At 42.2% G+C, this 14,445-nt stretch overlaps 1 protein-coding gene across 2 annotated transcripts in view; it reads left to right on the top strand.

Moving 5' to 3' along the window:
- LOC116039332 (inositol polyphosphate-5-phosphatase A) overlaps window positions 1–14,445 on the top strand; it is a 188,407-nt gene that overhangs the window by 102,258 nt on the left and 71,704 nt on the right. For both annotated transcript variants that reach the window (XM_031284068.2, XM_035991941.1), the window contains exons 5-6: window positions 8,237–8,300; window positions 10,746–10,849. In XM_031284068.2, coding sequence (XP_031139928.1) covers window positions 8,237–8,300; window positions 10,746–10,849 — 168 coding nt within the window. The remainder of the gene's footprint in view (window positions 1–8,236; window positions 8,301–10,745; window positions 10,850–14,445) is intronic.

The following is a 14,445-nucleotide window of genomic DNA, read 5'->3' as shown; positions in this document are numbered from 1 at the left end:
ACAATATCATTAACTTTGTAAGTGGATGAACACAATGGACAAGCAATTTAATTAACTTCTACCATTGAATGTTGGAGGGGAGACTAAACGAAATTAATGCACAATATTTCCCAGGGAGGCAGCCAACCTTGGGAGTGGGTCTGGATTGTTGGCAGGTCAGGCGCTGCCGTGGCTTTGGCCAATTATGCCTTGTTTAGACTCATCCATAATATTTTCCTCAAAAGAAAATAAAATCAGTGGTTTTGAGATCAATCACAGGCGCATGTCGCTCTGCATTCTGGGAGATTTTAGAATAATGAAGTGGAAGCCCGGAAACACAGTCTACAGAGCTGAAATACAGGTATCTTATCACTGATCCATACAGCAGTGTGGGTTTACTTGAAATAGACAATCCATAAATGGATAGATGGAGATTGGGTTTGGGAAATACTGTATATAACAAATACAGTGGTTTTTGGGATGGCAATGTCAGCGCTCCATCACTTTGGTCCAGATTAAAATATTTGAACAACTGTTGGGTGGATTGCCATGAAACTTTGTGCAGGCTCTCATGGTCCCCAGAGGTTGAATCCTAATGATTTTGATATTCCCCTAACTTTTTCTATAATCCCACCATGAGTCTTACATTTTAGTTTTTTTGTGAAATGCCTCCGCAACTATTTAAAAGATTGCTATTATATTCTGTACAGACATTCAATATATTTGGCGATGTTCACTTATTCAGGGAACTATCTCTACATTTACAAGACGGATTGGCACCATGTTTGGTACAGAAATTCATGGTCCCCAGAAGATGAATCCTAACGATTTTGATTATCCCCCGGGTTTTTCTCTAGCGCCACCAGCAGGTTGACATTTGTGCTCATCAACAGGTCAACATTTTGATTTGTCAAATACTTTTATACGTTATACTTTTGTATCTATCTAACTTTATTATCTATTTCGTTTTCTGTACCATACCTATTACAGCCTTGTAGAGCTGCTAGCGTTGTCGTAGACTCTTAGTCTTGTTGGTTTTGTCAGCATATGTTATAGATGCAAACATTATTACTGTCCAAGTATGAAGAGCCTCATCCGACCATACTGTATTTTGATGCTACAGGTCAATATTATCCACTCTAGCCACAATACCTGTCAAAATGAGGCTCAGGTGGTCTGGATTGGCTTTTTCTGTTTTAATTGTAAGGGATCAATACTAGTCCTGCTTTCCCATGTAAACCAATTTTCTTGCAAGGTTTGCTCATAAAGGTCCCTAGTGGGAACAGTGGAAGAGCATTAAGGAGAGTAAGCTTAACTTAAATCTTAATTACTATGAAATAAACAAGTACATTTAAGTTGACATGTTTCCTTTTAGTATTTGACTAAATTTCCTCCCTCTGTCCCTTACCTATGCCCCCACCCCCCACCCAACCACCCACCCACCCCAGAGACAAGGGCTCCTTCAGGACGTGACGGATGGCTCCAACACTCAGGGCGCTTTCAAATCACAGGAAGTGACAGAGGAAGTTTTAATGAGAGTTTTGTCTGTGTATCCAGTCAGGCCTTCCAGGCAGCCGATGAATAATACACACTGTGGCTCAATACTCTGAATACTCAATCAATGGCACTGGGAGAGGGCCTTGGCAAACACATTTGGCAGCCCTTGGTGGGCGGTGGGCTCAAGAGGGGTAGAAAATACTAAGGCTTCTCCTTCTGTATCTCTGAGCGGAAAAGTCAAGCCATCTCTATTGATGCTGCTCACTTTTGTGCCGTGGTGTTTTCCTTGCGGTGGATGACAAACAGGCTGTTTGTGCAGTATTGGAGATTTGTGCAGAGAGGCTCCTGTGAAGGTGCTCTTTTAGCCCCAGATCCTGCATATCAATGGGTCCCTTGCTGGGACATAGAGGGCTAATCTTGAAACACATATGTGGATTCTTACATTCAGTAGCTGTCAGAGCACATAGCAAGCTGTTCTATTGTGTGCTGAACCTTTACACTTTGTGTTGGAGGATGTTTCGAATGTAGCCATGTATGAATGCTGGTCCTTAGTGACTAATGAGGATATTATGTAGCTATTAGTCAGAGCTTATGTCTCTGCCTCCTTCCCTTAGCTGTTTTGACATAACATGTGTTTGTGATATATCGCAACACCATTTCTTCATGACAGCATATCTGATTGACCTTTTCGATAGGACTGCGCGTGCGTGCGTGTACATTTGTGAGTTGTTTTTCGCGGTGATGTTTCTATGTGCAGGTTTATGTCGGAAGTGTGGCATCACTCGGGGTTTGACAGATGAGGGGACTCCAGGGATGTCTGAGCAATGAGATATAAACTGGAAAACAGCCCATTTTGTCTCTGCTGTCTAGAGGGCGAAATGCCACAGAAAACCCTGAGGAGATATTTCTGTGAAGTGGCCCGTAGCCAGAACACTGAGATAACCCTGACCACGGCGCAAGTACTGTATCACTTTAAAGGAAGTGCTGTTAATAGGTCATTTTGTATTATTACAACTGGTCTTATTTTCATGGTTCTGTCTTTACTATGAAGACTGTATTCACCAAGTTCATTTCTGAGATCTCGGAATATGTGTCAACATTGCCCAAAGGGAATACAGGCAGACAATCAAACAGGTTGTAAACTAATGGATTACTAAACTAAAAGCTTTGCCAGACCTTCCTCCACAGCGCTGCAGACGAGGGTCTGGCTAGTCCACACAGCATTCCGGGACGGGGAAAAAAACGTGCTCTGGTTTATTGGCATTTCTTTAAATCAATCACAATCGTCTCGTGCGGCACTAAGAGCCGGACAGATCCCCGAGCTTCGGGAAGGAACTTGTTTGGGTGGAACGTGTACGTTCAAAAGTTGTTTTAGTCGTGCAACAGAAAACTCAGATTGGACAGATAGTCTAGCCGGCTGTCTGGATTGTAGTCCTCAGAAATCCACCGGAGTTTAGAATTCCAACCCAAAGAATGCGGAAGGTAAAGCATAACCTGCCGAAAATAGTGTGATACGGCGGAATTCCCGGCGGCAACGGAGAAATCTCGGAAGTGGAACTTCATGGATATAGACTATATCAGCTCAAACATACACACAGTCTTCCTGTACAATGAGGGATTACAACCAACATTTCAGATGCTCTCACATTCATTTTTTCTCTCCAAATAAAGTGGTTTAGATAATGTGGGTTAGCTGGGGACTTGTTAACAACCTGTCTGATCATCTTACTGCCTCCTGTACTTGAACACTTGAATACTTTTACTGCTCCTACTTGTCTCCATGCAGTCATGTTCCCAGTACAAACGTATTATTATGGATAGGGATGAACTCCACAACTACAAAAACAAGACCCAAGTTTTAACAAACCCTAATCATGGCTAAATGTTGACATAGCTGTACCAGTTCCAAATGAGACCGAATGAATTTCAACTAGAGCTGCAAAGATGAATCAATTAGTTGTCAGCTATTAAATTAATCAGCAGCTATTTGGATAATCGATTTGAGTAATTGTTAATGAAAAAAAATACAAATTCTCTGACTCCATCTTCTTCAATGTAATATTTTCTAGTTTTTCTTTTCACTCCTCTGTGACAATACACTTAATATCTTGTTGGGTTGTGGACAAACCATAACATTTGAGGACATTTGAGCTTTGGAAAACACTGATCGACATTTTCTCAACATTTTAGAATCCAAACAACTAATTAATCGAGAAAATAATCGACAGATTCATCGACAATGAAAATATTCTCGTTAGTTGCAGTTTCAAAATTAAAAAAAATACTTTTGAAGTGGGATAGCAGCACTTCAAAAATAGCAAAAAAACTCACTACTATGGCCTCAGTGAACCACTCTAATTTCTTATGCTGACACGTTTTGGTAAATTTTTTTTAATAAAGCCTTCATCACAGGACCACAATGAGAATTAGGGCTGGGTATCATTCAAACATTTTCGATAACAATACCGGGATTTCGATACCGGTTCCTGAACGATACTTTTTTCGATACCAATTCTATAACATTAATTTTAACAAAAAGGATTTACAATATTACACATTTTGGCACAAATCTTTTCATAAATGTTTCAGCTCTTACTCCGTGAGCCCCGTCTCTGTGTAACGTGGAGTTTTTCCTGCGTGTCTCTACGATGTGTAACGTTAGACAGCCAATCACAAACATTATTAGATCTTGGTAGAAGCATGCTGCATGCTGATTGGCTCACTGCTGCTGATGAGATTTACTCCTAAGGTATTGAAATTGGGTATTGAATGACGAGGCATTTTACAATACTCGGTACTAAAGAGGCAATTCAGTCGGTGCCTAAAAAGTATTATATTCGGTACCCAGCCCCACTGAGAATTACCATTCACTTGCAGGTGTGAAGGGGAGGTACTAACTTATGTTCGTACAATGAACAATAGTTCCTATTGTAATGTACAATATAATATCCTAATGAAAACAATCATGTCTGGCCACACACACCAACATCTTTTGAGTAAGCATCGTTAAAGTTCTTTATGAGTGTATCATCTATTTTCATATTAAAACCCCTTATTGGATGCACATGCTCATGGCTTTGCTCCACAAAGCCATAAGCCTGCACTTTGCTAGTGTCTGGGGGACAGCAGAACATTACCCTCGGAAGTTGTGCAGTGACACTGTGATGACACTGGAGTGTGTATGTGTCAGCTCTCCCGGGACTGGCCACTCTCCCTTAGCACAGATTGGAGGTGAGACCTTGAAGAGAAATTATTACTTTTATGTTTGCTTTATGGCTCATTTTTCACATTAAACGCAGAAAATCTATTCAGAGGTCACAGAATTCCTGCTTCTCGTCGTCGGCCGGAACTAATTTTTGCAGCCCTCGGTATCGATAAAGCATTCAGCGGAGCAAAGTATGCAGGCTATGTACTGCAGCTCTCAAGTCTCTATTTTCCACCAGCCAGTCTATTGGGACTTGTTCAGCCTATATCTGCTGGGGTTTTGGAAATGTCAACTACACACTTGTATGAACACACACACACACACACACACACACACACACACACACACACACACACACACACACACACACATCGAGCACAGTGTGTTAGTGTGGCCCTATCTGTGAGCGCTGTTGCCAATACAACTCGTGATAAGAGATAGCATTGCCAGAGCGAGTCATAAAACCCCAGCTTTTATGGCGCGGTTATTGTCTTTCTGTCTACAATTATGGTGATTACTCATTTCCACTCCTCTCTCTCTCCTCCCCCCCCCCACACACACACACACACATACACACACGTACACACCCTCCGCAGCCCTCATGGTGCACTTAATAGACTGCATTTTACTAATGGAAAATTAAGTAGCAGTCTTGGCAGTGGGGTTTATAAATATGTAAAATATACTTTTAATTATTTCAAGTGAATCTGGCAGCTAATCAATAAAGAGGGACGTGACAAACATACGCTTGACACAGGCCATTGTAAAGCTACTGGTAAAAGATAAGCATGGCCTGTCAGCGCAGTCCAGCCCTAATGAATATTTTGAGCCTGTCATGCAAGGAGACAAATGGATTAATTGCGCCCTGCTAATATAATAGCTTCTTCATGAAGAGTGCAGGAGGGAGGCAGAGGAGAGGAGAAGGAGCCCAGCAGCTGCTAGCTTCTGAACCCCGATGCCAAATAAATATTTATTAGGGTTGAGGGTTAAGTAGATCTTTGCGATTACACGGATAGCCACTTAAGCATAGTTGTTTATCATTTATTTGAGAATTGATTCATGCCGATTTGTTTGATGTCATATTAAGTTTTTTTTTTTTTTTTTGGCATTGAGGGTCTGTAGAGAGAGACAGTGGCTGTTTGGAATCAGAGTGAAGGGTTTCATCATTTATGAATATATTTATATATTTATATATTTATATATATATATATATATATATATATATATATATATATATAGATAGATAGATAGATAGATAGATATATATATATATATATATTTTTTTTTTTTTTTTTGCAGACAATAGTTGTTTAAGACTCCCTGCAGTCGTTAATCAGGTTTTGGGGGTCAAGTACAAAAGTTCTTTAAATCAGTGCGTGTACTCCTTGGGGCTGCAGCGGATGATTATTTTCATAATCGAGTATTTTTTTCAACTAATTGATGAATCATTTTGTTTTGAGAAAAGTCAGTCAATAGTGTCCATCGCAATTTCCCAGAGCCCAAGGTGAAACTTTTTGTTTGTCAAATATATTCAATTTACAATACTATACTAACAGAGAATAGCAGACAATCCTCATCCTCATATTAGGAACAGCTGTGAACCTTTAACATTTTTTTCTACATAAACCACTTCCATTCCATCCATTACCATTAATCAGTTATTAGGATTTTTGTCTATTCATTTTCTGTCCATCAACTAATCAATCATTCCACTAATCGTTTCAGCGGTAGTACTTTGACTCTCCAGAGAAATTGCAGTTCTTCTATTTCATTTCTAATAATGCGAAATATATCATTTTATCTCCATCGTTTCCCGTGTGTCATATTTCAAAATAGTCATTTTTACTTGACTGCCCACTGAAATATTTACACAAACAGCAGCAGTTAGCGTAGTGGCACCATTTTGACAAATAGCACGGTTTTCCCCTCCCTCGGCCTGTTCTCTCCGATCCATCTCTGTCTCCAAGTCTGTCGTTGGCACTTTAAGGTGAAAGAGAACATAAAGACAAGTGAGCACATATGTGCGTATGGGGGGGCCTTCCTGGAAGCCGTCCCTCTCGCAATGGGAAGCTGTAACCTTGAGTCCTGCCTTCGCCCAACGCCTTCCCCTATCATACTCGCAACCCCACCTCCCTCTTCCCTTTTTTCCTCTGTCCTCCGTCAGATCAGGAGAAGGAATGAGGGAGGGCGGGAGGGGAGCGCGGCAGGGGGGCTCGGGTCACCAGCCGCTGTTCTCATCAATTAAATGTGCGACAGCGTTTTCCGTCGGCTGAACTTCTATGTCAAGGAGATGGGCAGGACCTCATGTTTGTGCTTTTGACAAATCAGCAAATGTTTAATCTCAAGATGTGCCGGCGCTCATAAATAATGCAGAGGCCGGGCCGGGCCGGGCCCAAACTCTTCCCCCAGCGTGCCGAAGAGAGGCGTCTGCACCCGGCTTCAATAGGAAAACACAGGAAAACCCTCCAGATTAAATCCTTCTTCACGCCTCGAGCCTTTTTTTTTTCTTCTACAGATGTCTCCTCCTTTTGATCACACCCCTCTAAGCCCACTTCGTCACTCCTCTTTCTTTTACTGTACCTGAGTCTTACCTCCCGTTGTCTCCTACCTTGCATCTTCACTGTATTCTGTCTATCTTTGTCTTTTGCCATTTTCCCTCTCTTATGGGTTAATTTAGTCGCTCTGGTCTTTGTAGTAAAAGTTACTCGCCGCCCTCTGCCTCTCTCTTCGAGGGCAGAAAGGAGACTCCGAATTATCCCGAGCCAAAGGTCTGCTATCTCAAAGACACAGGGGATTGAGCTTGAGCTTTGCCTCCATTTGCCCTAAATGTAAAAGAGGGCAACAGAAAGCAGTGTAGTGGACTGTGAACCGCATCAAATCCCCCCTCTGCACGACTCTCACTTCTTCCCACAGACTTGGATTGGCTCGTCCACCGACTGGGAAAGTTTTCCTGATTGTTCACAGGGAAAATTAAGATTTTAAGCCTATTGAAGTTGATCTTTGCTCATTCAAAAGTCCATCTGAATGTGTCCTTTGAAAGCTCAAATTGTTGACTCGCCACATTAGAAGACTCTGAGCCAGAGAATGGGGTGTGCAGAGACAGCACTGAGGGTACTGTACTGAGAGCACGTTGCACCTGTTGTTGTGTAGTTGATGGTGTGTAGTGTTTGGGGCTCCCCACTGAGCGGAGCTGTGGGAAGTGTGCTGTGGAGTGTGTTGAAGAGTGAGGCTCTGTACTTTAAGCCCAGTTAATTAGTCAAGCATTCTCACATCGGGTCAATCCTTTGCACACTCAACATTGTGAAAGGGCTGTGAGAAGGGTTCTCGGAAACCACAGAACTAATGGGATGAATTGTAGCTCTTGAACAGGTTGGATAATTTGGCAAAAATGGTGTGAAATATGTGGTTTTATTCCACACGTAATGTGGAGAATCCTCATCTGTGAAGTGATGCATCTCGACCGAAACCAGATCCAGTAAAGAAATAAATACCTTGAAAAAGTATGGAATCACTTGAATGTTTCCAGTCTCACAAAATACTTTTTTTCTCTTGCAGGCTCTCGGAAGTTTCTACTTTATCCACGACTCTTTGAAAAACGTCCACCAGTTTGATTTCAAAGGTGAGTACCACCCCCCTCCTCCTCCCCTCCAACACACTTCCACATACTGTCACCACCGCGACCACTGTGTCGAAGTGAAATCCTTACACCGTGGCCCCTCATCCCACCCCTGCATATCACACACAACCATTTGCAGGCTATTCCCGCTTCCATCAAAAAGCAGCGAGCTAAGATTGGCTTTGAGGATAATGTAAAGGGAGTGGGGTGGGGGACAGAATGGTAATGCTTATTAATATTAGGATTTAATTCATAAGATTTCGGGCCTACAGTAATGGTGTGTGGCGGGTTATTGGACAGTTACGGCGGTCTCATCAGGCTGTGGTGTCAGAGGGCCCCGGGGTCCGGCGGCCGCGCTAATTAAAGAAGGGATATAGATGTGGAGGCGCCTCGCTTCCTATTAGACCCAAGTCAGCATAAGCACCAGTTACCCCAGTGAAGGACAGGGCGAAGGCAGGGGAGGGGTCAAGAGGGGAGAGGACCACTCCCCATGTACACACACACACACACACACACACACACACTTTAAAGGTTTGATTTCAAGTCTGAATTACATAAACTACTGTACGTTCTGTGTGGCGTTGTGCCTTTTGTCATAGGCCTTTTTCCCAGCAGACATCTTGACTTGTGATAGCAGGAAAAGTACCGACGTAACTGATAATTAGCTCCGTTCTATTCAAGTGTCCCAGTAAGCTGTGACAGTGAACCAGCATGCACAATACCAGGACGCTGAAACTAGAGATGTTCCGATACCAATACCAGTATCGGTATTGCCTCTGATACTGCCTAAAATGCTGGTTTTGGTATCGGGAAGTACTGGAATTTATGCACCGATCCGATACCACGTAATAAAGCCCTAAGGAAAATCTACATTAAAGTAGTTTATTTATGTTCTTTTTCTGTTATAACTGACTGTCAAACTGGATAATAAAAGGAAGTTCTGTGGCGTTCATTGTTCATGTTTCACAAAGAGTTTAACCTGAGCCAGACCTACAACAAAGATAGAAATAATATCACATCCATACAGGGATAGTAGTATACAGTTGTTAAAACATAATAAAATATATGACACACTGGTATCGGATCAGTACTCGGTATCGGCCGATACGCAAGTTCAGGTACCGGAATCGGTATCGGGAAGCAAAAAATGGTATCGGACCATCTCTAGCTGAAACCGAAGCAGCTAAATGGAATTCAGCCATCGTTCATGTTATTGTGTACACCTGTGCTTTTCCTACTGTGACACGTCTTTTTATAAGCTGGCCTTTGCACACAACTAAACCAAAGAACAACAATTGATCAGATTTATTTGATATTGCAATCCTGTTGTTGATGTTGCCATGTTCTGGTTTTGTATCACAACAATATATTGGTACACCCCCGAACTGACACCAGTTCTCCCTTTACACTCGTTTAGTCAAATCACTCTTAGCAGCAGTGCTTGTACATGAGATACGTTGTACTTTGCGGCCACATTATTTATATGTTGTCCAAAATCACAAACGACCAACATGCGTTAGAAGACTTAACATAGATCACACAGCACCCTCCTGATCGGGCTAAAGAAGTAGCTGCACATCATGATCCCTTTAACCTCAGGCATACCAACAGAGGACAGATCCACCTTCCAGGGCAGCCAGTCGTGCAATAGGTGTTGTCTATACTGTACAACAGGGCTGGGCAAATATCGATATTATAACGATATCGTGTTATGAAACTAGATATCGTCTCAGATTTTGGATATCGTAATATGACGTAAGTGTTGTCTTTTCCTGGTTTTAAAGGCTACATTACAGTGAAGTGATGATTTTCTGAACTTGCCAGACTGTTCTAGCTGTTCTTTTATTTGCCTTTACCCACTTAGTCATTATATCCACATTACTGATGATTATTTATCTAAAATCTCATTGTGTGAATATTTTGCGAAAGCACCAATTGTCAACCCTACAATATCGCCGCGATATCAACATTGATGTATTTGGTCAAGAATATCGGATTTTCTCCATATGGCCCAGCCCAATTGTACAAAGTCAAAAGGAAGAGGAACTGGTATGCCCAGTTATTTCATCTTTATGTTACGGTAAATACAGAGGGATCTGGATGTTCAGAGTCATTGTTCACAAACTTCAGCAGTCCTCCTGTGAGACCAAAATCGTTTTTTTTATTTTTTATTTGACCAGTGTTGTGACCTCTCCAGCTGAATACAGATCTTCTTCATTCTGACCAGCAGGTGGTGCAGTTGTCTGAGGAAGTCAAAGTTGCTCTGGCTTTGAGTGAGCTCTAATTGTATCAGGAGATTCAGACTCCCACATATGGGGGTCTCCAAAAAAATTAACCTGCCATGTTTGTAACAAGTCTTTCTGCCTTTTCCTTGCTCTGTCTCTCCCCCTCCTCCCCCTCTCCCCTGTCTTTCTACCTCCGTCCGTTTCCTCTCCATCTCCACTTTAGCCAAGAAATTCAAGAAGGTTGTAGGGAAGGAAACCTACTCAGAGACACTAGAAAGCACACCCTCGCTGGAGAAGGAGAAGTTTCCACAGGACTACTTTCCTGAGGTGGGTAATGTGATAAGCACACTTGACTGACTGATGGTGCTTTCTGCTGAGACAGCTGACAGATATCACAGTAAGAGTGGGGGGGAGATGTCATGACACATGAACACACAGCTCTTTTGCATTGTATGCAGTATGCAGGTTTAATAAAGCTGGAAAAAAATAATCATCAAATGAGTTTTGATTTATTTTTCCTCAAACAAGATTGCAAAAGAACTCTTCTGATATATCTGAACCACTGAGTCTTGTTCTGTTCTACAATGCCAAACTTCAGATAATAATTCATACAAAAAAAGAGATTTCTTTTCCCTGCTTTTTTTTAATGGCTTTTTCAAAAGCCATTTCATTTTCGATGTATCTTTTTGTTTTAGAGTCTGCTTCTGCTTCAAGAAAATCCAGCGGACACATGGCTGATTTGAAGACAAATCAGTCAAAAAAAAAATTCAAATGGTTGAAACGGAGAAAGTCCTCGTTGTGTCTGCCGTGTCCCGCGGAGCAATTCTCTGCTCACTCCGCTGTGTTCAGTTTCCTGGTTTCCGGCGTGGTGTGTTATCAGAGGGGAGCTGAGCATAGCTGTGCTGATATAGTAATAAAGAGCACGACCGCCCGTGTGTCATCCCCGCACTCCCCACTCATCTGTCAACCATGCTCCGACGACCGCCTCCGCAAATATATGCAAAACAGATGGATACGGCCCCCTTCACACACTTCCCCCCAATTTCCGTCTCTTTCACACACTGCAGGACTCCCCACCCCGAGCCACCCTAGACATACTCACAAACATATGCATTCACACACACACACACACACACACACACACCCACACCCACACCCACACACCCACACACACAAACATCTTCATGTCTCAGGTTTGCAACTTTTCCCTTTCTAGAGATGATCTAAAACCAATTACACTGATTGAGGCGCCACGCCATTTAAAATGATTACAGCAAAAGTATTGTTCTGCGTTTAACAGGACAAGTAAAGCAAACCACAAAACAAACCTGGCATGGCACAGCGTGAGAGGGATGAGGGGAGTGATGTAGAGAGAAAGGAGGTGCGGGTGGGAGGGGGCAGATGAGAAAAGTTTTTGCCCGGTGATTAATGCCTCTTTCCCGGCCGGGATATGAATCTGGGATGATGCTCCAGAGAGCAGCACTCCAGATAATGTTAGCCCATTTAAAAAGAGCAGATTTGTGTAGTCTATCAGGGCCGCAGAGTATTTTTTTATTTATTTTTTTTTTTCTCTCTCTCTCCCGCCTCCCTCCCTCCTCCGGCCCCTCCGTAGTGAGAAATTGGTTGTTATCATAGATCACAGATACTGCTCAAACCTCTTATGAAAGATGAATTAATTTCACTAATGCTTTAATGCAAAGCTCTCAGGAGGGAGGCAGACTGGTGATAACCCCTGCCTCGTCCCCGCTTCCTCCGCTAGTGATTTATGCCCTCTTTTAGTAGATGAAACCGCCTAGATTTGCCATCCATCTGCAGCTTTGAGGAATCCTATTACATGGGGATCTTGGACCGGACAGAACGCCACACAAGGTTCCCAAACCAGTTGCCTGAGTCCCAGTGCTCAGTTATGGGGCATGCAGCCTTAGATGTGTGGGGTAATTATTGTAACAAACAGGGGAAGATACCCCAACCGAATGATTTGAAGTTAACAACAAAGACAGGTATCTTGTTTACATGCTCATAACTAATTCTCAATGGGAGGAAAAAAACAAGATGCGTGTTTGAAATTCATCCGGTTCGTCAGACAGAATCCTCTGAGGAAGGTTAGAGAGTGACAGCAGACAGCTCAGGTGGCCGCTGGGAGACTGATGTGTCTCCGCTTGTGTCTTCCCTTTACAGTCCCCCATTAATAAAGTGTCACCGAGCGAGCTGCTGATGACATCATGGCGGGAGGGCTTGGTGTACGCGTGTGATCGTTTGTGTTTGTGTAACAGAGAAACCAATTGTCATTTAGTACATTTCACTGCACTTGAGTGGTGCGTGGTGGTTTGGACACATGACGTGCGCCCATATTTGGAAATCCTCACACAGTACTGTACTGTATGGCTGCAACTATTGTTTTTTTTTTTTTTTTTTAATTATCGATTAAACTGCAAATTATTTTGGAGATTAATTGACCACAGTGTCTTCAAATTTCTAATTTTGTCCATCTACCAGCCAATGTTTGGCATTTTTTACTTGACAAGTAAACAAATTCAGATTCAGTTTCTGTCTGTTGACTGATTGATTTATTTACTAATTGTTTAAGCTGCAGTGCAGAGGGTGAAAACTAATGTCCAACCAGTGTGGAAAGAGAGAAGAAATTAAAAGTCTTTTTTTCTTTCTGAATTAAATAACTTAACGCTTGGGAAAATAGCCATTGTCATTGAACCTAGATCATGCTTTCTAATTCAGCTTTCTAAAAGTGGCTCAAACTCAAATGTCATAAAATAAAATATTGGGTAAAATCACTTACATTCACACTTCCTTTTACTGCCCTTTTCGGCTCCTACGGTAGTTTGATTCTGATTTAAGTGACAACCCCTCCGTATGTAAAACATCAGTTCTTTCCGTAATCCCACTCTGAGTTATAGCTGTAAGTGGAGGAGAGAAAAGCAGGGACATTAATTGAAATGCTGAATAAGAAGGAAGTGGACAAATTCGCGGGCGCATTTCTTTTGAAAGGTCGCCGTGATGGATTTGGACGGCTTGTCGTTTCCCGTTGTTCCGTCAATCTCTCCACCTCCCCAGTGGGCATTAATATATTTATCTGTTTGGCACAGTCATACATGCCTCCAAAAAAACCATTGCATCATAAGGATTTGTCATTGCCTTATATAAATAAAGTATACGACCCAGACCTTAATGTGCCCTTGCTATTGATTGTTTTACACAGCCGTTGGAAGAGGAAAAAAAAAAAGAGAAGGGAAGGCAATAGCGGACAGGCTGTAGATCAACATCGATATGAGTTTGTATTTGTTGTTTGGCACCATGAGCGTGTCCATAAAAGCATTGACTTTTCATACCCTTTTAGTGCCCTCTGTAGTAAGCTCTGATACAGGGCTGTGATTACTTTCAAGTTCTGCCCCCGATGAAAGTTAACTTCCTTCATGTTTTTCTCCTTTGATTTAAAACGCCGTGCGTGATTCACAGATGCGATGCGTACATTTAAGGAGATGAAGTCATTTAAACCGGCATTGCTTGTAAAATGCTCTCTGCATTTATCACCAGACAAGACACCTGTGACACAGATGCTGTTCTCCGTGACAGGCGTGATCCACGAGACTGCAAAGAGCTCATAAATGAGGGGATAATGTTGGAATCAAAGCTAGATGAAGGCTTTGCACGCTCATTTTTTTTTTTGTATACAGAAGGATCACGAAAACTATATTGATTTACCACTGAACTCTACTGCAAAAATCCAATCTGGGCTGTTTAAATCCATCGTTTTTCTTTCATCTCCTTGAATTTACCATATAAATTCTTAAAGCACTTGGCATTCCTACATCGTGTTTACTGCGAAATTTGAGTGGTGACAATGACAAGAGACTGCTCTCTGCACATGTGCTGCATCTTTACACACACACACACACACACACACACGC

Source organism: Sander lucioperca, chromosome 15 (genome assembly GCF_008315115.2).
Source record: "Sander lucioperca isolate FBNREF2018 chromosome 15, SLUC_FBN_1.2, whole genome shotgun sequence".
In the NCBI taxonomy this organism is placed as follows: domain Eukaryota; kingdom Metazoa; phylum Chordata; class Actinopteri; order Perciformes; family Percidae; genus Sander; species Sander lucioperca.
This window is presented reverse-complemented; position numbering and strand designations above follow the sequence as displayed.